Source organism: Hypanus sabinus, chromosome 4, assembly GCF_030144855.1.
Source record: "Hypanus sabinus isolate sHypSab1 chromosome 4, sHypSab1.hap1, whole genome shotgun sequence".
NCBI lineage: Eukaryota > Metazoa > Chordata > Chondrichthyes > Myliobatiformes > Dasyatidae > Hypanus > Hypanus sabinus.
In genome coordinates this window covers 146,879,704-146,902,324 of record NC_082709.1, presented here as the reverse complement: position 1 = coordinate 146,902,324, position 22,621 = coordinate 146,879,704, and the positions used below count along the sequence as shown (strand labels likewise).

At 43.0% G+C, this 22,621-nt stretch overlaps 1 protein-coding gene and 1 long non-coding RNA gene across 4 annotated transcripts in view; one reads left to right on the top strand and one right to left on the bottom strand.

Moving 5' to 3' along the window:
* Positions 1–22,621, top strand: part of LOC132393280 (uncharacterized) — a 96,484-nt gene that overhangs the window by 67,052 nt on the left and 6,811 nt on the right. Inside the window, exon 1 of one of the 3 annotated variants that reach the window (XR_009511815.1) lies at positions 12,395–14,781. The exons of the other annotated variants lie outside the window; for them this stretch is intronic. This is a non-coding gene — a long non-coding RNA (uncharacterized LOC132393280). Of the gene's footprint in view, positions 1–12,394; positions 14,782–22,621 lie in introns of those variants that run through there. 3 annotated transcript variants of the gene reach the window in all.
* Positions 1,342–22,457, bottom strand: dpt (dermatopontin). The gene is made up of 4 exons (XM_059968309.1): positions 22,085–22,457; positions 5,191–5,316; positions 3,745–3,852; positions 1,342–2,365 (listed from the first exon to the last, which is right to left on the bottom strand). The coding sequence occupies exons 1-4, from the start codon at positions 22,357–22,359 to the stop codon at positions 2,299–2,301; spliced, it is 576 nt and encodes a 191-aa protein (XP_059824292.1). The 5' UTR covers positions 22,360–22,457; the 3' UTR covers positions 1,342–2,298.

The window sequence follows — 22,621 nt, the reverse complement described above, 5'->3', positions numbered from 1 at the left end:
GTGTATACTTAAGTTGGTGTGTGTATATTTGTGATTGTGTGCTAAATCTGTGCCTAATCTCAATTCTCTTGGACCTTTTTGCTATTGGAGCAAGACCTCGCTCTGTCAGGACTGTGTGGCCGCTGGGATAAGCCTCTATCCACTGTAACAGAATTCATTCAGTTCTCTTAACCAAACTGGAAGGAAGTCTTCCTTGATCTCAAAGTACTGTCTGGAAACAGGGAGGATTACTTGGTAGAAACAGAATACATGATCCTTATCTTGTTAGCAAATGGTGACAAACTATTTCATTTTTAAATTAAATAATTCTTTAAGTGATGAAAAATCATTTAATTATGAATGTAATCCCATGGAAAATATACTTCAGAGCTAGCAGAGACAATGGAAGCATGGGGGGAAGATCGTTGCATGGTTGAATGGTTATTCAACCATATAATGCCTATCATAATGATGATAATCTGTATCAACATACACAGAAAACAAATACCAGCTATGTTTCTTTAATTAAGCAGAAGCAGGCAAACGTGAGAGAACCATATTGGACATACCTATATAAACTACAGTCAGAAATAGGTCTGAACAGTTATAACCTCGTTGTTTATTCAGACATTCATTTAAAGGAGAATGCTAGATGACTAACTACTATGTTTATTTTACGTCACTGCCAGCTGTGTAAATAAAGTTCAGAAAACGCACTGTGGAATCAGATGTTCCTCCGATGCCATTCCCATTACCTGCTCCACCAGCTGAAGTCTAACAAGATCAGACTAAGGTGGACCCATGCTCCATGTCCTGAATCCCACCCTACAATGCAAGGACAATTAATCTAAGTAACATCTGTTCACCACTAAATCTTGTAAGTGATATGCCAAACCTATCAGCAGGTGCCAGATGACTGAAATCCTTTGTGTCTGAGACCTACATGAAGGCCTAGATCAAAAATTTCTCCAAAAGATTGCTAAGGTAACTGATTCCCACTAGAACTTACTATCATTGCGTGGTAAAGATTTTGTTCTTTTAGATTGCTTCAGCAAAACTCAGGTCAGTGCTCAGGGTATAATGGTCAGAATTCTCGCAGGAGCATTCCATTGATTTCAGCCAAAGTCCTGTCTCTGGCTCCATTGACTGTAAAATGGTTCTCCTTGGGAAACTGAGGGGCAGCAAACTGAACCACTCTAATCTTCTGGGACCTTGTCTTGAATTCAAATTGGAATTTCAGGCCATTGAGTTCAGTGAGCAGGGTTTGAATTAATTACTTCAGTGGCAAATGTATTTCTGTGTTACTAAGTGTAGTATCCATCAGGCCATAAGTAACGTCAATGAAATCAGAATTCCAGTGTGTGAAGAAGTCAATCAGAAATGATTTAATATGTTCACTGTCAATGTCCAGATCGGATTTTCACCTCATTTGGCAATTTAGGAATTGCTCCTTTGTACAAATGATCTGTAGATTTGTAAGTCAGCCTCCCTGCTCCTGAAATGGGGGCAGCTTGTCTTAGGAGAGCAGTCATAATCAGTCCTAAGAGGTTACTGAGGTTACTTTTGTACAATATACACTGTGTATTCTTCATACAACCCTATCAAGGCATCTGGTGAAGTATAAATATTTTCGCTGCATATGTGAGTTTGGCTGGATTTATCTTTAACACAAGGTGAGAGAATGAGAAAGCTCCCAAATTATTTTCTCAGGAGATAGGAAAGCTTTGATTTACACATAATATTGTCTGCAATCAGAATTGAAAACATCATTGAGAACATCACGGCGGACTTGTAGGTCATCAGCGTTAACTAAAGATTTACATGTTTCTGGCTTGAAATGAACAACCATTACTACAATGCCTTCCAAAGACTGGCTCTTAAAATCAGTAAGTGCCTATCCAAATTTATTCAATTGTTCTGGGTACAATGAATACAGAAAGAGTTGATGGGTATATTAGTGTACTCAGGGGAAATTACAACAGACCCTATTTCCTATCATTTAAAGTAGTTGAGAAAGATTAGGTGGATTCCTTTACAGTTGAATCCTCAGATCAACATGGTCGTCTTATAATTCATTGTGTTCAGACAATCCAATGCTTCAGAAAATCTCACCTGCTTTCTCTAGCTGAGGATGATCATATGCTAATTATGTTAACAAAGTTACTACCAGAAAGTACTGTCATTTACAGTCGTGTTCTTGTATAATTGCATTATTTTTAGAAGAAACTATAGAGAACAGAGGGGATTTTTTTTAATAGGAGATATCTCAGGTAAACACATCCTGTTCCATGGACAATGTCGGGGTTCAGCTTGTAACTTCTACAGGTTATCAAATTTGCAGTTAAATCCTGTCATCTGACAGATTACATATTTCCATTGGCGATCCCTGAAAATAAAGCAAATAATTTGTAAATAGAGAGCAACAAACACAAAATACTGGAGGAACTCAGCAGGTCGGGCAGAATCTAAGGAGAGGGATATACAGTCGATGTTTTGGGCCAAGGCCCTTCATCAGGACTAGAACGGAAGGAGAAAGAAGATGGGGGAAGTGAAGGGGTGCAAACTGGTGGGTGGAAAGTGAAGCTAGAAGAGGGGGAAGGTAGGTGGGTAGGGAGTGGGGAAATGATGTGAAAAGCTAGGAGGTGATAGGTTGGAAGAGACAAAAGGTTGAAGAAGAAGGAATCCGATAGGAGAGGAGAGTAGACCATGGGAGAAAAGGAAGGAGGAAGGGCACCTGAGGGAGGTAAGAAGAAGAGAAGGGGTAAGAACAGGCCAGAATGGGAAATGGAAAAAGAGAGAAGGGGAGGGGCTGTAAGTTACCTGGTTAAAGAAATCTATGCTCATGACGTCAGGTTGCAGGCTACCCAGGTGGAAAATGAGGTGTTGCTCCTCCAACCTGAGATTGGCTCTCTCAAAGCTGTAGAGGAGGCCCTGGACTGACATGTCAGAATGGGAATGGGAAGCGGAATTTCAATGGTTGGCCTTTGGGAAAGCCCGTCTTTTGAGGTAGATGGAGCAAGGTATTTGATGAAGTGCTTCCCTCATCTATGTTGAGTCTCCCTAATCCAGAGGAAGCTTTTCAGGAGCACTGAATACAAAGTCAACCGCGATAGAAAGGGAAAGGGACTTACAAATGAAGTGTTGCTTCACCTGAAAGGACTCGTTGGGTCCTGAATGGTGGTGAAGGGGGAGGTGTAGGGACAGATGGAGCACTTGTCCACTTACAGGGGTAAGTGTCAGGAGAGAGATCAGTGAGGAGGAACAAGTGGACAATGGAGCTGCATTGAGAGCGATCTCGGTGGAAAGTGGACAGTGGGAATGGGGGAGGAAAACGAGACTAGTGGTAGGATCCCTTTGAAGATGGCAGAAGTTAGGGAGAATAATGTGGTGGATGCGGAGACTTGTGGGGTAGTAATTAAGGGCAAGGGGATTTTTATCCTGTTATGATGTTGGGGAGATAGAGTGAAGGACTCTGAAAGAATCTGCAAATAGGGATCGGATCTTGCTTCCTCAAAAGAAAAGAATATTTTTGTGGAATATCAAACAGAACTAATAAGTGAGTACTTTAACACCAATACCAGACAATCAGTTAGAAAACAATCCCTTCATCATTCAGTTTCTTATTTTACTAATTTTACTTTCTCTTAATTCTGTCAGTATCACATTTAATGCGATGGTCTTCAAGCATTGGGTAGGATTGTCCTGATCATTCGAAAACCAAAATGAGAAGTGAGAGCATTATTATAAAGTCCAAATAATACCGACCTCTGGACACCACTAAAGGTGGTTGAAGCTCCCCTGATGAAATAGCCATACTGCGGCATCACAAAATGTCCTTCTTCTTCATAGAACTCGGGTACATCCGTTGTGAGCCTTAACATCACACAAGAAAATAATTCAGTCTATTGTAAAGAGTTAAATTCCATCCTGGAATATCATGCAAGTTAAAAGGAAAAAGCTCAGTTTATGGCAAGACCTGATCTTCTCTGGCAAGATGATTAAGCAAACCTATTGTCATTGAAGATGGGGATCATGTCTCTTCAATGGATTAACAACTAAACTGAGTTTAGATTAGATATCTTACTCTAATCTCACCATTAGTGCAGTAAATAATACAAATCTCCCCTATACAGTATTAGCGACAGATGAGAAATCTCTATACAATTGGGTGTGCTGCTCAAGGTCATTCTCCAACTTCCTCTTGCATTAGTTAGCTCTGTACAGTGGGCTCCTTGTTTATTTATTCCATATTAAAATCAAAGCAATTGGTAATTCATTCAAAATTAGAGCTTAAATCCTGATTTTCAACAGTTGTCTCTCATGAACTCAGCACCCTCTCTATATTTTCACTCTTTTCCCCAAATTGCCCCTTAGTTTGTTTATCATGTTGGAGGCCCTAATTATTGTTCCAACAGACCTTCTAGCAAACTATATTAAAACAAAGATCAACTTGTCTGACCTTGCAAGCAAGAACACAGCCTGTACAGCAAACAAATAAAGGCTATTTACTGCACCAATGTTACGACTCTGATGCTGAAAAACTGGTTAATAATGTATATTGTTCTGGTCAGTTTAACCTTTCTTATGAAAAAGGTTTATAGCTTTTAAAGCTGAGAAGTAATCAAGAAGCCAGGCATGGGCAAATTGTGAAGTTGTGACCATCGTTTCAGAGAGTGGTCTTCCATAGTTTTTAAACAGACCCTTGAAAGGATTGTTTTCATCCTGTCTGACTCCAACTAGCTGCTGTGATTTCAAGAACAGGTGAAATATGAGAAAAATATTGAATTTGAAAATGAAACTCTCTTGGTGGTTAATCGGGGAGAAAAATAAGCATTCTAAGTTTTTTAATTAGGTAGTGTTTGCCATCTCAAGTGGAGGAGAGAGAGATATTGTTCTTTTACTGAGAAAAAGAAGAAAAGTTAGACAGGGCCATGTTTTCCTTTTCTGTTGTGATTGCCATTTCTCATCCAGTGAGGAAGTCGTCCACACAGAGATATCTGTTCTTCTCCCTGAACCACAGCTTCCCCTACCACAGTCAACAGAGAGCTTGACTGCATCTCATTTCCTTCTTGCATCTCTGCTCTCCCCCCTCTCGTCCCTTATACTTCTGTAAGGAAAGCACCACTTAGGAAGATCAAATGACCAGAATAATACAAATGCAACGAGAGAGTACATTTGGAAAAGAGCTTAAAATAAAGACTGTCAACTGACCGGCATGCATATGGGCATCTTCTGCTGTACTTGCAGCAAAGGAACTGCCAGTCCCGATCCAGAACACTCTCGTAGTATCGGCTCTGTACTCCTGCCACAATGCCATTGTTTGTACAAGTATGGTACCTTCAAATAAACAATCATCAGCTGGGTCATTTTCAAAGCATGGTTGAATCAAAGCAGGTTACTTGAACAACAAACTAAAAGCAAAACATATAGATATCACACGCAGTTCTTCCATTGTAAAGTCCCACTCACAAATGAACCTAAAAAGTGTATATCATGATGAACAATAATAATGATATCCAGATAAAAGGTTAATAAAATGTCTGAATGGTTTATTTTTATTATTCACTGAAAAAAAACTAGCCTTCCAGTAATTTGATGGCAGCTTCTGGACCTAAGTTGTAACGTTGTCTGATTCTGAGCTTGGGTGATGGGAGGTGTGGGGGGTAAAGTGTGGGGATAGTTTCAAAGAAGCATTGGTGAGTTAATGTAGTGCATTTTGTAAATGGTCCATGTTATTGCCAAGCAACACATACAAAATGCTGGAGGAACTCAGAAGGCCAGGCAGCATCTGTGGAAACGAGTAAACAGGCAACGTCTTGGGCCGGGAGAGGGGGAGGGGTGAAGTAAAGAGCTGGGAAGTTGACTCGTAATAGCGATAAAGTGCTGGAGAAGAGGGAAGCTGATAGGAGAGGGCAGAAGGGGAAGGAGCAGGAGCACCAAAGGAAGGGTAGATAAGGAGATCAGGTGAGAGAGGGAAAAGGGAACGTGGGGGGGGGCGGGCTCGGAATGGTGAAGGGATTTCCAGCATCTGCAGATTTTCTCATGACTCCTTCACCATTCCCCATTCCCATTACCCTCCCTCACCTGAACTCCTTACCAGCCCATCACCTCCCTCTGGGGCTCCTCCCCCTTCCCTTTCTTTCATGGCCTTCTGCCCTCTCCTATCAGATTCCCCCAACTCCAGCCTTGTTACTCTTTCACCAATCGACTTCCCAGCTCTTTATGTCACCCCTCCCCTTCTCCCAGTTTCACCTATCACCTTGTACTTCTTCCGCGCCTCCCCCCACCTTTCTGCTCTGACCTCATTTTTACCCCCAGTCCTGATGAAGGGTCTCAACCTGAAACATCAACTCTTTACTCTTTTCCGTGGATGCTGCCTGGCCTGCTGAGTTCCATCAGCATTTTGTGTGGGTTGCTTGGATTTCCAGCATCTGCAGATTTTCCCTTGTTTGTGCATATTATAGCCGTGTATTGGTGTTGGGAGAAGGGAGGCAGAATATGGAAAGAACATCTCAATCAGACTTCTTTGTCCTAGATAATGTTGCTGCTGCTTTAGTTTCCATGTAGTAGATGGACTCTCAGCCTCACAATCTGCCTTATTGTGATCTTACACTTTCTCGTTCCCCTGCGCAGTGCTATTTTTGGTTACTTTTACACTATTCTGCACAGAGTAGTAATTTGATCTTTGATAATCACTGAACAACAAATTTTTTCAGAAGTGTTGCTTCCTCAGAATTCTTTTTTGTTTGTGATAGACTGCTTGAAAATGAGCACAAATATAATTTCAGACTACTTGTATCATGTAGGAATTTGGAGAAACAACAAACTAACTTTTATTGAATATGAAGTGTTTAATTGCATAATGGTGCTGATGATTTGCAATAGTTCAACTAAGTTAAAAATATTTTGTTGATGATCTTCATTCGTACTCAGTGTCTGAGGCTTCTCGCTTAAGTGTCCAACAATAATTCGCCAGCATTGATGGATTCCAGTTGCCCTGGTATCTTTTTTCCATGACCACAATGTCCTGGTGAAACCTTTCACCATGCTCGTCACTAACAGCACCAAGATTTGCAGAGAAGAAGTCTAAATGGGAATGCAGGAAATGAATCTTTAGTGACAGGTTGCATTTCATGGTTTTATATGCTTTCAACCAGCTGCATGTAGTTTGGTGCTCTGTAGATGCCGAGAAAAATTTCAACAGCTTCCTTGAATGCCTTCCACGTGATTTTCTCCAGTCCCACTAGAAATTCTTCAAGTTGCCTGTCATTGATGACCTGTTTGATTTGTGGACCAACAAAAATGCTTTCCTTAATCTCGGCATCAGTTATTCTGGGAAGCATCTGTCTCAAATATCAAAATCCTTCATAGAGATTTTTGTGCCTGGTGGTAGCAAATTCCGTCCTTACAGTCCTGAACCCAATAATTATTACTAAAACCCATCCTGCCATGCAGCAGCCACGCTGCCTAAGCATGACCACGCATGCCTGGACAAGATAGGAAACTTTCCAGCTTACATTGTAGGCAACATTTTAATTGACATGAATTATGAATGGAAATAATAAACATAAGTTTATTTTCTAAGAAGTGCATGATAGGGAAATTTCATGGTGATTTTCATGATCAGTAGCCCAAAATTCATAAGATACACCTAAAGGTATTCAGGAAGCAAAATCTTTGTTGCCCAGTGTAATAATAAACCAACTTCAATACCAAAGAATCAACTACGATACAGTGGTGTGGTCATAAAGTCAGAGTTCCTGTTAAACAAAACTAAAGCATGCATTTTAATTCCATGGTTACCAATTAGTTGTATTCAAATTCTTTACCTGCTGTTATGGGCTTGAAGCTTATGTCTCCAAATCATTAATCCCTGTCTCTGGATTTTTTGGCCACTATCCTATTAGATTCCAGTACAACTTCGGCGAGATTTTAATTATAATTAAACTGACACTTGAAAGTACAAAATCTCAAAGGCTCTTTTTCAGATACAATAGTGATTTGTCAGTTGAAGAAAATTTATTGCATTGATATTGGACTTATTTGTATGCAAATTTTATGCCTGACTAGCAGATGTAAAACCATTTTACGAATGTGAGATTGTGATAATGATTGTTTCCAAGTTAATTGGCAACCATTGGGAATTTTATGCTGGCATTTCTAGGTACCATTTACCTTGGTGTATCTGACGTCAAATGCATTAAGATGAAGGATACTTTGAATCTGCAAAGTCTTAGGAGACCATCCAATGCAATCATCTGGTGTTATAGCCGTACTTGCACATTTATGGATAGAAACGGGCTGCTAAGAGGTACAACTATACCTCGCAATTATCGCTCACACTAAACCTGTGATTAAACTCCACCACATATCGGCAAGGTAACACAAATTAAATTGACATTATGCCGACGACCTCTATCAGATATATTTTTACATGCTTCTTTTTCATCCAAAAGAAATGCTAACAAAGTTCAGAGCACCTCTATATTATGAGATTCATGTGTCTGTCTAACAGCCTCTTAAATGCCAGTATCTTAACTGCTTCCATCACCACTCTTGGCATAGCGCTTAAGGCAGCTACCACTCCCTGTGTTTTAACAAAAAAAAACCTTCCCCCTCTCATTTGAAATCTGAACCCTCTAGTACTTAACATTTCTACTCTGAGAAAGGATTCTGACTCTCTTCACTAACTATGCTTCTCGTTAATTTGATAAAGATGTTGCAATCGTGCACCCCTGATGGTTAGAATGGTTTGGACCATTGCCACACACCACAACCTGTCGACTTCACCGTCTTGTTGGGGGAGAGACCCCAAGACCAAACCCTCTTTCCATCGCTTCTATGGCACTTCCTTTGTAGCAGTGGACAGCGGCTGCCATGGAGCTTGTTATTGAGGAACTCAGCCATTCCCTACAGAAATCACACAAGTTTTTTGTGCTACATGGATTTGGAGTGAAAAAAAAACACCCTAATGATTTTTCTCAAATGTGGTTTTCCCCAGGGCTCCTTATTGCACCTAGTGCACAGAAAAGGAAAGTCCTTTCTCCTATCTGAAAATTTCAGTCCTAGTTTAATGAAGCTTGAGGCAGATTTGGACATCAGATGTGAAGTTTATAATAACGCATGTTTTTGAAAATAATCAAGCTTTGGATTTATCCAAAATACAATTATTTTCATAAAATATACATTTTTGTTGAAGGTTTACTTTTTTAAAAGATTGTGAAATCTAAGTGAAACACGTTTAGAAGGTTCCCGTGGGCATTGAAAAGACAAACAAGTGAAGGAAAGTCAGATAAAATCAAACATAGATTTTTTAAGGCCAAGACAGAGATTAAGTTATGAAATGTATTTAGTGAACAGCCTAGATTTTTAAAAGTCAGGCTGTATTTGCTGAAATAAATTTCATTTTTTAAGAAAACCATAAACAGTAGTTTATTAAATGGAAATGTACTGGAGACTTAGTAATATATGAATGTTTGAAACACCTGTGAAGATGCAACTAGCAAATTTAGAAAGCAGGCACAGGAGGAGGCTAATTGGGCTCTCCAAACCACTGCAACATTTATACCGTCATGGCTGATCCAGCTGTAATCTGAACTCCACATTCCTGTTCACCTGCACTAACCTTTCATCTCTTGCTTGTCAAGTATCTCACTCCCTCTGATTTAATGATATTCAAACACTCCAATTTCCACCACTCTAAAAAAAATTCACCTCATCCCTGTCTTAAATGGATGACCCTTTGATTTTATACAGTGACTGTCACGGTCGTGATCATTAATTCCCTGTCTTTTTCCTAATTTCCTTTAATTGTGCCATGGTTCAAACTGCTACTTTCCCACTTGCTTCTAATTCTCTTTGATGATGGCACACCTGGTTTCTATCAAGACCTGTAGCATAAGAACCCTGGTGTTACAGCCACTTGTCACCAGATCGTTGGTTTTGCCTGCGTAGTAATTAATGTTTCCTGACTGCCTAAGACTGTGTGTTCAAAGTTTTGCTCCAGTTTCAAGGTTTACCTATGAAACTCTGTCTCTTTGTGGCAAGGCTCCAAATCAAGATCCCTCCTGTGTGCTGTTCAGCGTTCACGTCCATGTAAGCATCCTAATTCAGTCTCCATGCCTGTGTCCTGCCCTTGGGTTCGCTTCATTTGCTCATTGCAACAGAACGATCTGGTCACTATGGACCCAGTGGACTGAAGACCCTGAAGCAAGCCCTCGCTAGCCAGGGCTCCTTACTGGGTCTGCACGATCAACTTCTCCGGGTTGTCATGGAGAATTTCCGTTCCCTGTCTGCTGACGTAACAAAGATCGGTGACCAGGTGGATGTGTATCCACACATTTTACCCCAACCTTTCCTGGAACTCTGTCTGTCTAACCAGCCCAGATAGCCTGTAGTAGCAAACCCCTAGATGTCAGCAACACCCCTGCCAAGAGAGCCGCACATACCTGAACCGGAGCACGACACTGGGGATTTGGGGAAGTGCCAGGCCTTTCTTCTGCAGTGCTCCTTGGTGTTTGAACTGCAGTCATCCACGTATTCCACAGATAAGTCAAAGATAGCTTATATCATGGGGTTGTTGCGGGAAGTGCCTTAGCGTGGGCTACAGCTGTTTGGGACAATCAACCAGATATCTACTCTTCTTTGCCCACCTTTATTGTGGAAATGAGAAAGATCTTTGACCACCCCATCCGTGGTAAAGATGCTGCTAAGCGTCCACTCACTTTCCACCAGGGCTCACACAGAGCTGCCGAATATTCCGTGGAGTTCTGGACGTTAGCAGCTGACTTGGGGTGGAACGAAGAGGCTCTCCAAGGGCTATTTCGGAATGGTCTCAGCGAAATGGTGAAAGAAGAGTTGGCAGCAAGAGATAACACCAACAGCCTGGATTCCTTGATCTCCCTGGCCACCAGGTTGGAAAATTGTCTTTGAGAACGCCATAGGGAAAGAACTGGTCATCCACCATCTTTGGCCACTCCTCGGCACTCATTACCATCTCCCACCAGAACAAGCCTCTCTTCTCCTCTTGCTCCTAGGGTAGCTCCCAGCCCGGCCGTTTCCACCGCCCCCGGAGAGGAACCCTTGCAGCTGGGACGGAACTGTCTTTATCCCACAGAGCGGCTCCGGAGATTGAGATCGGGGGAGTGTCTCTATTGTGGCCAGTCCAGCCACTTTCGTGCTACCTGTCCTCTTTGGCCAAATAGGGAAGGCTCTCTAGTAGAAAGGGGTCCCTGGTGAGCCAGACAACATTCCCTTCCGTCCCCCAAACCCGGATGCAGATCCAAGCTACATTACATTACAACCAACAGTCCCTGCCTCTGTCAGCTCTAGTGGACTCCGGTGCTGAGGGAAACCTTTTGGATGAAGACATAGCTTCCCGGGCCGGAATTCCTCGGGAGCCATTGAGAACCCCTCTGGAAGCCTGGGCACTGGACGGTAAACTTCTGGCCCGAGTCACACACTGCACACCACCCCGTCTCTAATTCTATCTGGGAACCATTGGGAACAGGTACAATTTAACCTAATTTCCTCTCCTCAAGCTCCGATAGTACTTGGGTACACCTGGTTAAGCTGCCAAAACCCCCACATTGACTGGTCCACCAGGAAGATAGTCAGCTGGAGTTCGTTCTGTCTCTCCACTTGTCTACAAACAGCCCTTTCCCCTGTGAAAGTCACCACTGCCTCATCTGCCTCTGAACTCCCCGACTTATCCAAGGTTCCAGCAGAGTACCAGGATCTGGGAGAAGTGTTTAGCAAACAAGGGGCTCTTTCCCTGCCTCCACACCGCCCTTACGATTGCGCAATTGACCTTCTCCTCAGAGCCTCTCTACCCAACAGTCGGCTGTATAACCCGTCCCGACCAGAAAGCGAAGCAATGGAGGCTCACCTAGATGACTCTCTCGTGGCGGGCATTATCCGACCCTCATCTTCCCCTGTAGGTGCATCCTGGTCAAACCACACCCCTCTCGCCAACTCATTGTGGAAGTTGATGCCTCGGACTCTGGGGTGGGAGTGGTCCTCTCCCAACGCTCTGTTGCAGACCAAAACCTCCATCCCTGCACTTCCTTCTCTCACTGTCTATCCCCTGCCGAACGGAACTACGTTGATAAAGTTACTGGCTGTCAAACTCGCTTTGGAGGAGTGGAGGCACAGGCTAGAGGGAGCAGAGCATCCATTCATCGTTTGGACGGACCACAAGAACCTCGCATACATCCAAACCGCCAAACGCCTGACTTCCCGACAAGCCTGTTGGGCATTATTTTTTGGCCGTTTTAGGTTCACACTCACCTATCGTCTGGGGTCCAAGAACGAGAAGCCCGATGCTGTCTCCCATCAATATGTCTCCGGGGAGGGCCTTGCCAACCCCGAGACCATCCTTCCACCATCCTGTGTAGTGGCTGCCTTCACCTGGGAGATCAAAGCCATAGTCAAAGAGGCCCAACGGACTCAACTGGACCCAGGCAACGGACCCTCCAATCGCCTCTTCGTGCCTGACTCGGTTCGGTCTCAGGTTCTCCAGTGGGGGGACACTTCTCATTTCGCCTGCCATCCCGAAATCGATCGACCTCTGTCCCTTCTGAAGAGACATTTCTGGTGGCCTTCTATGGACGCTAACACTTGTTCCTTTCTCTCTGTCTGTTCTGTTTGTGCCCGCGGAAAAGCCTCCCATTGACCACCTGCTAGGTTGCTTCATCCCCTACCTGTCCCTGGCCGCCCTTGGTCCCACGTTGCTCTGGATTTCGTTACTGGGCTATCCCCTTTCACATGGGAACACTGCCATACTCACCGTGGTGGACCGTTCCTCCAAAGCCGTGCACTTCGTAGCCCTTCCCAAACTCCCTACAGCCCGTGAGACAGCTCCTCCTTGTTCATCACGTCTTCCACCTTCAGGGAATTCCCTCTGACTGGGGTCCCCAATTCATCTCTCAAGCCTGGAGATCCTTTCGTCAAGCCCTTGGAGTGTCAGTAAGTCCATCTTGCAGTTTCCATCCGCAGACAAATGGTCAAACAGAATGAGCAAACCAGGATTTGGAAGCAGCATTGTGCTGCATAACTGACAACAACCCGTCATCCTGGAGCGCCCATCTCACTTGGGTGGAGTACGCCCACAACTCCCTGGTCAGCACCGCCATCGGAATGTCTCCCTTCGAATGCTCCCTCGGTTATCAACCCCTTCTGTTCCTTGCCCATGAAGACAATATCGCTGTGCCTTCAGTTCAGGCCCATCTCCGCTGGTGCCGCGGATCTGGAAGGATGCATGTGTGGCCCTCCTCCGCTCAGCTGACTGCAACCGGAGGATTACCGATTGCAATTGAACTCCTGCACCAAATTATCACCCTGGGCAGAAGGTTTGGATTTCGTCAAAAGACATGTCCCTCAAGAATGAACCCAAGAGCCTCACCCCTTGCAACCTGGGACCATTCGAGATTGAGAGTGTCATCAGCTCCTCGGTGGTAGACTCAAACTGCCCGGATCCATGCACATTCATCCCATATTCCGCATCTCCCAACTGGAAGTTGCATCTTTCGGCTCTTTGTACCCTCCTGCTGAACCCCTCTACCTGCTGGATCATTGATGACTACCCAGCATACACTGTCTGGCGAATACTGGATGTGCGCCGCCGAGGCGGGGCCTCCAGTACCTGCTCAATTGGGAGGGATACGGCCCAGAGGAACGCTCCTGGATTCCCTAATCCTTCATCCTGGACCCGTCCCTCCTCCGTAATTTCCATCGAGACAATCCGGACAAGCCTGGTGGTTCACCTGGAAGCTTCCGTTGGGGGGGAGGGGGCGGTATTGTCATGGTCCCGGTTGTTAATTCCCTGTCTTTCTCCTAATTTCTTTTAATTGTGCCATGGTTCTGACCGCTAATTTTCCATTTGCTTCTCATTCTCTCTGATGACAGCACATCAAGATCTGCAACATAAGAACCCTGGCATTACAACCACTGGTTGCCAAATTGTTGGTTTTTCCTGCGTGGTAATTAATGCTTTCTGGCCGCTTAGGACTGTGTATTCTAAGTTTTGCTCTAGTTTCAAGCTTTACCCAAGAAACTCCGTCTCTCTGTGTCAAGGCTTCAGGTCAAGATCTCCTGTTTGCTGTTCAACGTTCACGTCTGCATAAGCATCCTAACTCTGTCTCCATGCCTGTGTCCTGCACTTGGGTTTGCTTCATTCTCTCATTGCAACAGTGATCTGTATTTCTAGATTTCCCACACAAGAGGAAACATTCTCTCCACAACCACTCTGGCAGAACCCCTTAGAATCTTAGGTGTTTCAATTAAATCCCTTTCCTCTCTGTAAAGCTCTAGTGGAGAGAAGTATTACCTGTCTTGGCTTTTCTCATTAGACTATTTACTCAATCCAGTTAACTTTCTCAGAACTACATGAGTGTTGTTTAGAAAAGGAAAGGAGATACAAATATGATCAGAGATCGGATGTCACTGCCATATAGCATACCTTAAACATAAAACCCTACATGTGCGAGTACTGAGCAATAACATATTCCCTAGCTCAAAATGGCCACTCGTGCCAAGTGACATGTCCAACACTGTAGGATTCCTGGAAACTGCACAAAATTTAATTCTGGTGGAGTTACAACTTCGCATTTTCCACTGACACCTGCCAAATTTACACCACTACCCCAGCCAGCCGGCAGCTGTTAGCTCTCCTGGAAAGACTGTATGTGAATCTTCTTGTTGCAAAAACAGTAAGGGAGGTAGCATGTGAGATATCTTGTTGCAAGAGCATCCCAAGCTTCAATAACGATGTTTATATTGCAGAAGTGTTTCCACTGGCTGCAGGTGAGTTTGAGTATTAGAGGTCATTGATTTGGGCAATTTGTAATAACGCTGTGTGTATTTTCCTCTATTCACTCGGTCATCAAATTTTAAGATCTTCAGCATTTTGCCTAAACACAGTCTGTGAACTTTAAAATCATGTAAGAATTTGAACTTCACATTTCATTTAACTTTCAATTATAACTTGTATATCTAAATGTTTGAAATACCATTGCTTTGTACCCACCTCTTCTCTGTCCCATTAGAAATTTATGATTTTTATCCTCCCAACATAGTCAGCCATTAAAATAAAGATGAGGACAACAATTATAACCTGTTCTTATGTTTTAACCCAAAGCTTGTTTGAACCAATTATCCTTTACGACAATGAATTTTAACTGAACTCTAGAACTCAATGGAGAACGGAATAGAAGCCAAAAGGGTCTTTGGCTACAGGAGTATATTAATCTATAGATAAATTTTAGCCCACTATCTTCATGTTGGCATTTTTGCCCATCTAACTAACTCCCATTTGCTTGCATTGTCTGAACCACTCAGGTGTGAAAATGTTCCCTTCAAAACCGCTTGAAAACTCCTTCCCCTCATCTTAAAATGGTTGATGTTTCAGACCAAGCCCTTCATTGGGACTGGAAAGGAAAGGGGAAGAATTCTGAATAAGCTGGTGGAGGGGAGGGGGAAGTGTACAAGTTGAAGGTAGGTGGGTGGGGAGGGAGAAACAAAGTGAGAAATTTGGAGATGTTTGGTGGAAGAGGTAAAAGCTGAGGAAGAAGGAATCTGTTAGGAGAGAAGAGTGAACCATGGGAGAAAGGGAAACTGGGAGGGGGGCATGAGAGGGAGATGATGGGCAAATTAGGAGAAAGGAAGGGGAAAGAGGGGACCCAGAATGGGGAATACAAAGTAGAGAAGCAAGAGAAGGGATAAATTACTGGAAATCAGAGAAATCAATATTAATGCTGTCGGTTTGGACGTTACCCAGTTGGAATATGAGGTGTTGCTCCTCCCAGTTGGGCATGGCCTCATTGTGGCAGTAGATGCAGCCGTGGACAGACACGTCAGAATGGGGATAGGAAGCAGAATTAAAATATTTGACCACAGGGAAATCCCACCTATTGTTAAAATATCAGGAGATATTTTCATCACTTACAGTACCAAGTACTCAAATGCACATATGAAGTTTCAATGTTACTATAGTTTTATTAGCTCAGTGAAGAGTTTGAGATGCTGTTAGACAAGATCTGGCCCCTCAGAGCCAGTATCATTTGTTGTCTACTATGTAAAGGTGAACTTGCTGGTTGAGTTAGTGATAAGGAAAGCAAATGCAATGTTTGCATTCATTTCAAGAGGACTAGAATATAAAAACAAGGATGTAATGCTGAGGCTTTAAAAGGCACTGGTCAGACTGCACATGGAAGTATTGTGAGCAGTTTTGAGACCCTTATCTAAGAAGGGATGTGTTAGCATTAGAGAGGATGTTTATGAGGCATCGCCTTTTGAAGATGTCTTTGATGAAGGGGCGGCTACAGCCCATGATGGAGCTGGCTGAGTTTGCTACCCTTTGCTGTTTTTTTCCAACCCTGTTCAGTGGCCTCTCCATACCAGACAGTGACGCAACCAGTTAGAATGCTCTTGATGATACATCTGTAGAAATCTGTGAGTCTTTGGTAACATATAAATTCTCCTCAAGCTCCTAATGAAATACAGCTGTTGGCTTGCCTTCTTCATAATTCATCAATATGTTGGGCTCAGGATATACCTTCAGATACGTTGACGTGCAGGAACTTAAAATTGCTCAGCCTTTCCACTGCTGACCACCTGCCGAGGACTGATGAGTGTTCTCTTGACTTCCCCTTCCTGAAGTTCATGATCAATTTCTTGGTCTTACTGATGCGCAGTGCAAGGTTGTTGCAACACCACTCAGCCGGCCGATCTACCTCACTCTTGTACACCTCCTCGTCACCGCCTGAGATTCTGTCAACAACATCAGGAAATTTATAGATGACATTTGACCTGTGCGTAGCCACACAATCACAGTGTTTGAGAGAGTAGACCACGCCTCCGTGAGGTATGTCCGTGCTGACTGTCAGTGAGGAGGTGTTGATTATCATCTGCACTGATTGTGGTCTCCCAATGAATAAGTCAAGGATCCAATTGCAGAGTGAGTCATTTACTGACTTGATCTTCTAACAGGAAATAAATGTTAGAATCAGTCTGTGACCCTGGGAACAGTCTGTGAAACACAGTGTCCCGTGTTATGTGGCTGTTTGGGATGAACCTCAACAAAAACAATTATATTGCTTTCCAGATCTCACCAACACAAGGCCACAAGGAGATGGACAACCATCTCATCCACATAACAGACACCACAAGGGCAACATGTGATGAGAGTGAGTTTGGCTGTGCATGAAGCTCTTCCTTTTCACCAGATAAGCATGTTCTTGGTGCTGGTCTAGCATTCTGGTTACAGGTGTCTTCGTGCAGACTTTTCTATGATCAATTGAGAGGAACATTGTTCAACAGAAAGCCCAGGACAATCCATAACACCAGGGATAGGTGATTCTCCAAGGTGACATGACTCTCTGGTCCTTATTGTGTCTGTGTCCTTCACTGATGGAACCTCAGCTTGGGAGGTGGGAGAAGTTCAAGGAGGGCAGGGAGGTAGCGAAATTAAAGGGAACTGTGCATTTCAGGTTCTGCACAATCGGCTGGAAGAGAGTGCTTGATTTAGGTGGAAAGAAAGAAGTTCTAATTAGACCTTGTTCTGTCAGAGTGGCATACTCTAATTCTCTGCAACCATTTGAAGTGTTGCAGGGTGACTGATGACACTAGCTCATACAGAAAAGATTCAAGCAGGGTGGGCGATTAGAGACTGAAAAAATCAGAATGAAGCAAAAGTAGATTGATGAGCAGGGTGGTAAAGGTAAAGAAGCAAAAAGAATGGTCTATTGAAAGTGTAAGTGGGAGGAGTAGAATAATGATTAGCCACTGGAAATAAGAAATGAAACAAAGAAATGGAAATACTCAATATGACAGGCAGCATCTTTGGAGAGAAAGACTGAACATTTCAGGCTGATGACTTTTCCCTCCAATTGGGAAAAATCTCATGGATGTTAGAAACCTGAATTAAAATCAGAAAAAGAGACAGGTAGCTGGAAACCAAGGGTTGTCACTCATGGATTGAATGGATGCGTTCAGTGCAGTGATCATTCAGTCTACATTTGAACTTTCCACTGAGAAGTGACTACAATGTGAGCAACAAACACAATAATTGAAAACAGAAGAAAATACTGCTTCACTCAGTAAGAGTATTTGTGGTCTGGTGATAGTCAGGGAGAAATTAAATGGAATCTAATGTGACCTTTCCAATCCTGAAATTCTGATGAAAGATCACTGGCTTGAAACATTAACCGTTTCCCTCTCCTTAACTACTGTCTGACTTGTTAAGTTTTTCCAGCATTCATTGAGTTTATTTCTTATTTTAGGTAACCACAGGAATTTTTAATATTTGATTTAATGGTTGGAAAACCTTGTTCAATGTTAAACTAAGTCATCTTCTTACATCTATCTGGCAAACAAATGCTTACAGAGATCATGCTGTAAAGCATGTCTATACCAATGTATTTTTCTTGCTTTGCTCCTCAGACTTCTATTTAACTCATTTTTAATTCTTTCTCTCTCTCTTGATTAGTAAGGGCATCAAAGCTTACAGGGAGAAGGCAGGAAAATGAGGTTCAGAGGATTGAGTGGTGGAACAGACAATGGATTGAATGGCCAAATCCTGATCTCCTACATCTTATGGTTTATATCCATTCCCTCTCCCTCTCTCCCCCCCCCCCCCACTTTCTCCTCACTTTTTTTCATTAACAGAGATTTTCTTCGTTGTTTTTTATTGTTTTGAACCAGTGAAAGAATGGGAATCTAATTAAAGTAAAGTCTACATTGATCTTGGAAGCAGCATGATCAAAGCCCTGGGGAGGATGGTATACTAAATAGGAACCAAAGAATGCGGGGTGATTTTTGGTGAAAGTTGTGTGGGTATCAACTTCTTAAAGGGAAATAGCCCATAAAACGTTGGAAGCAAAGGCTAGGAAGGGAGAGTAGAAGCTCGGTGGCTTCATGATACAGGAATTGGGACCTGTGAATATGATGAAGGTGGGTGGGGGATTTGAAGCAGCAAGTAAGACATCATAGGAAGGACAAGAGGCTCCAGAAGTGATTTAAAAGAATGGTTCTTGGGATGAGGATAGATTGGAGAGGCTGGGACTGTTTTCCTTAAAGTGAGAAGGCTGAGTGGCAATTTGTTAGGATGGTATAAACTGAAGGGCCAGTCAAAATGGATGGAGGCAGGCTGTTCCCACTGGTGGAAAGGTTGAGGAGTAGAGGTCATAGTTATAAATTAAAGGGGAAGTGAATTAGAAGTGACTGGAGGCTAACCCTTTTTAGACATGATGAGTTTGGAATCTGGGTGCATTGCCTGCAGGTGTGGTGGAAGTCTGTTTGACCTTGGTCTTCAAAGGGGAATTGAATGAACTGATTGAGGAAAAGTTCGCATGGCTTTGGAGAAGGGGCCTTTGGGTGGAATTACTGAATTACCCTGTGAGAGAGCTAGTGTGGACACAGTGGGTTGTAATGGAGCTAAGATGTACAAGTGCTTGGTTTGTTGAAAGCAGTGTCACAGGTAGACAGGATGGTGAAAAATGGAGTGTAGCACACTGACCTTCATTGGTCAGGGCAATGAGTATGGGAGTTGGGATATTATGTTGCAGTTCTCTAAATCACTGGGAGGACACAGTAAATAATGTGCACAGTTTGGTCACCCTGTTATAGGAAAGATGTGGTTAAACTGAAAAGTGTGTAGAAAAGGCTTATGCGGATGTTGCCAGTATTAGAAGCCCCGGGTTATATGGAGAGGTTGGCCAGACTACTCCTTTACACCCTGGGATATAGGAGAATCAGGGGTGACTCCACAGAAATGCTTAAAATTATGTGAGGCTTAAATAAAATGTAGATCAAAGCTAGAGGGCATAGGTTTAGGGTGAGAAGGGAAAGATTTAAAAGGGACTTGAGGGACAACTTTTTCATGCAGAGCATGGTGAGTATATGAAATGCTGAGGCATGTACCTTAGTATAATTGAGAAGCACATGGAGAGGCGAGGCTTAGCGGGCTATGGGCCAAACACAGAGAGTTGGGACCAGCTGGGTTGACAGCATGGGCAGCGTGGACTGGTTATACCAGAGGGCCTGTATCATGCTATATTTCTTTAAATGACTCCTTCTGTGCTGTAATTAGTCAGTGACTAGCGTCAGACTAAAATGGAACAGGAACTGGGATGATTTAACAACAGAGAAAACAGAAGTAGATTATCTCAGAGTGGATGCCGAAAAAATCCTTGCTGTCTTTGCACATATGGAGCCAGATTGCATTCTGCAGTTTCATCAAGAATTTCCTTGGAGCTTCAGTGTGATTGGACTCTGCCGGACGTGTGCACAGCACCACTGAATCATGTGAGGTGTTGGTCTAGTGATCTGAAGGTCACTGGTTCGAGCCTCAGCTGAGGCAGCATGTTGTGTCCTTGAGCAAGGCACTTAACCATACCTTGCTCTGCAACGACACTGGTGCCAAGTTGTTTGGGTCCTAATGCCCTTCCCTTGGACAACATTGGTGGCGCAGAGAGGGGAGACTTGCAGCATGGGCAACTGTTGGTCTCCCATACAACCCTGCCCAGGCCTCAGTCAATATCGAAATTGATGGACAGCCAAAGAAGAAGAATCCCAGAGCAGTAAGTTGGTATGGAGAGGAGGGTATAACTCCTTCATAAGAAACAAGAGTAAGGGTAGGTCTTTCAATGCCTCCAGCCAGTTCCACCATTCAATAAGATCATGGCTGACCTAATTATTTGCCATAACACCAAAGTAACATAAACCTGGATTCCCCTTATGTCCAAAACTCTAACTGAGCCTCAATAACTCCACTTTCTCAATTTGCTAGAGGCTGGCAATTCCAAAGGTTTACAACTATTTGAGAGAATAAATTCATCCTTCAATCTGTGTTCACAAAGGATGTCTTTGCATTCTGCTGTGTGTTTAATGCACGAACAAAAGCTTCTGCAGTTTTCACAGAATGTTGATAATTTCTCTCTGGATCTTTTGTAAGTCTGGCAGCTTCTGCAAATTAATTTCTCTCTCTCTGGAATTCTGTTTTCTTTATTCCATTCTATACCTGCTCTGATGGAAAGTTCTTTTCAAATGGTCATTCTCATTTCTTCTGCCTAGCTTTCCTCATTTGTTCCTTTATATATTCTTACAAATCATTTTCCACCCACACAAGCAGGACAATGTCTGAAGGTCCAATGGGCAAATAAAAAATATCAATTCACTGAATTGCAGAACCATCTCTGCACTTCCAAATTACATCTCACTTCACCCTGCACAAAGAGAGAGTGTTCACAATTGAAAGCATTTGCAGAAATGTTTTGGAATTTGCTCATGAGCTGCTTGGGTATAGTAGTAGAGAGCTCCAGCATTTACAGAACTTTACTGCAGATAGTGTAGTGGTTAGTGTAACACTATTACAGAGTGAGCAACATGGGTTCTATTTCCGTTGCTGCCTGTAAGGAGTTTGTACGTTCTCCCCGTGACTGCGTGGGTTTCCTCCAGGTGCTCCGGTTTACTCGCGCATCACAAAGACATAGAGGCTTAGCAGCTTAATTGTCACAAGGGTGTAAGTGGATGGCATGGGCTTGCAGGGCCAGAAGCACCAATACTGTGCTGTATTAACTAATATAAATATGGCGCTGTCTGAATCAAACAATTCCAGGATAACCTGCGTATGTTCTTCACGTACTTTGCATTTGACTGCAGTTAATTTTTAAGCATTTAACAGTGCCCATTAAAGCTGTAATTTCTTATCAAACAAAAATTAAAATTCCTTTAAGGTTTAGGTCAGAAAGGACAAATGTACTTCAAACTTTCCAGCATTGGCGGAATTCCATTCTGTACTCATTTCACTTCAGCTTACATCACACAAAGAACAAGTCTCATAGTACGTGTGGGACTAGAATATACGACTCTTGCAGAAACATTTGATTCACATTTGCTATTTTCAAGCATATTTAAACTCAGGAAATTAGCATTGACAAGTCACTTGCTTACAATTTGAAATCCACTGCTTTCATTCAGTGGTATATTGGATCAGATTTCCTAATCACATACAGATCCGAATACCATCAGATTCATTAATAAAATTCCTAATAAATGTATCTGTAAAAAAAAATATGCAGGGTAATTTCGGAGAAGTCGGCTGACTTACCATTCCAAACCAGCTTGCATAATATCATCCCACCAGCATTCGGTCGGCTCTCCCATGTCCTGGGGTGTGGGCTGGCATTCGAAAGCCCAAAGTCTGTCGGAGCCTTCACGCTTATCATAGTAACTCTGTATTACTACCAAAGCTTCCCCTGAAGGGCACTGGAAGTTGAAACCTTGCCGATATTGATTGACCCAATACACATCAGATGGTGGATAATTCTGACCATAAACAACAATGATCAGGACCATAAGCAAGTAGGAACACTGGAGATGCATTTCTGATGCCTGAATGCACTGTCTGCGACTTACTGCATCCACTTTTTTTATATGGGATGTAACATTTGGCAAACAGATGTTTCCAAGCCTGCATCCAAAAACTTTTATGACCTGACGTGAAAATATGCAGATGCTTTAAACCTAATTCTTTTTTTAAGGAAGACTGTGCATTTAGATGTTTTAGTACAACCATGTGCTTTAACAGAATGGTATGACAGGAAAATCCAGAGTTCCGCCTCACCATCATTGATATCAGATACAT

What these genes read in the sequence shown, in the direction of transcription:
- dpt (XM_059968309.1), bottom strand. Translation starts at nt 22,359, where the DNA reads ATGCATCTCCAGTGTTCCTACTTGCTTATGGTCCTGATCATTGTTGTT. An exon ending in ATGCAAGCTGGTTTGGAATG is followed by an intron (nt 5,317 to 22,084) that starts GTAAGTCAGCCG and finishes GTTTATTTGAAG; the next exon opens with GTACCATACTTGTACAAACA. An exon ending in ACCTTTAGTGGTGTCCAGAG is followed by an intron (nt 2,366 to 3,744) that starts GTCGGTATTATT and finishes CTTTATTTTCAG; the next exon opens with GGATCGCCAATGGAAATATG.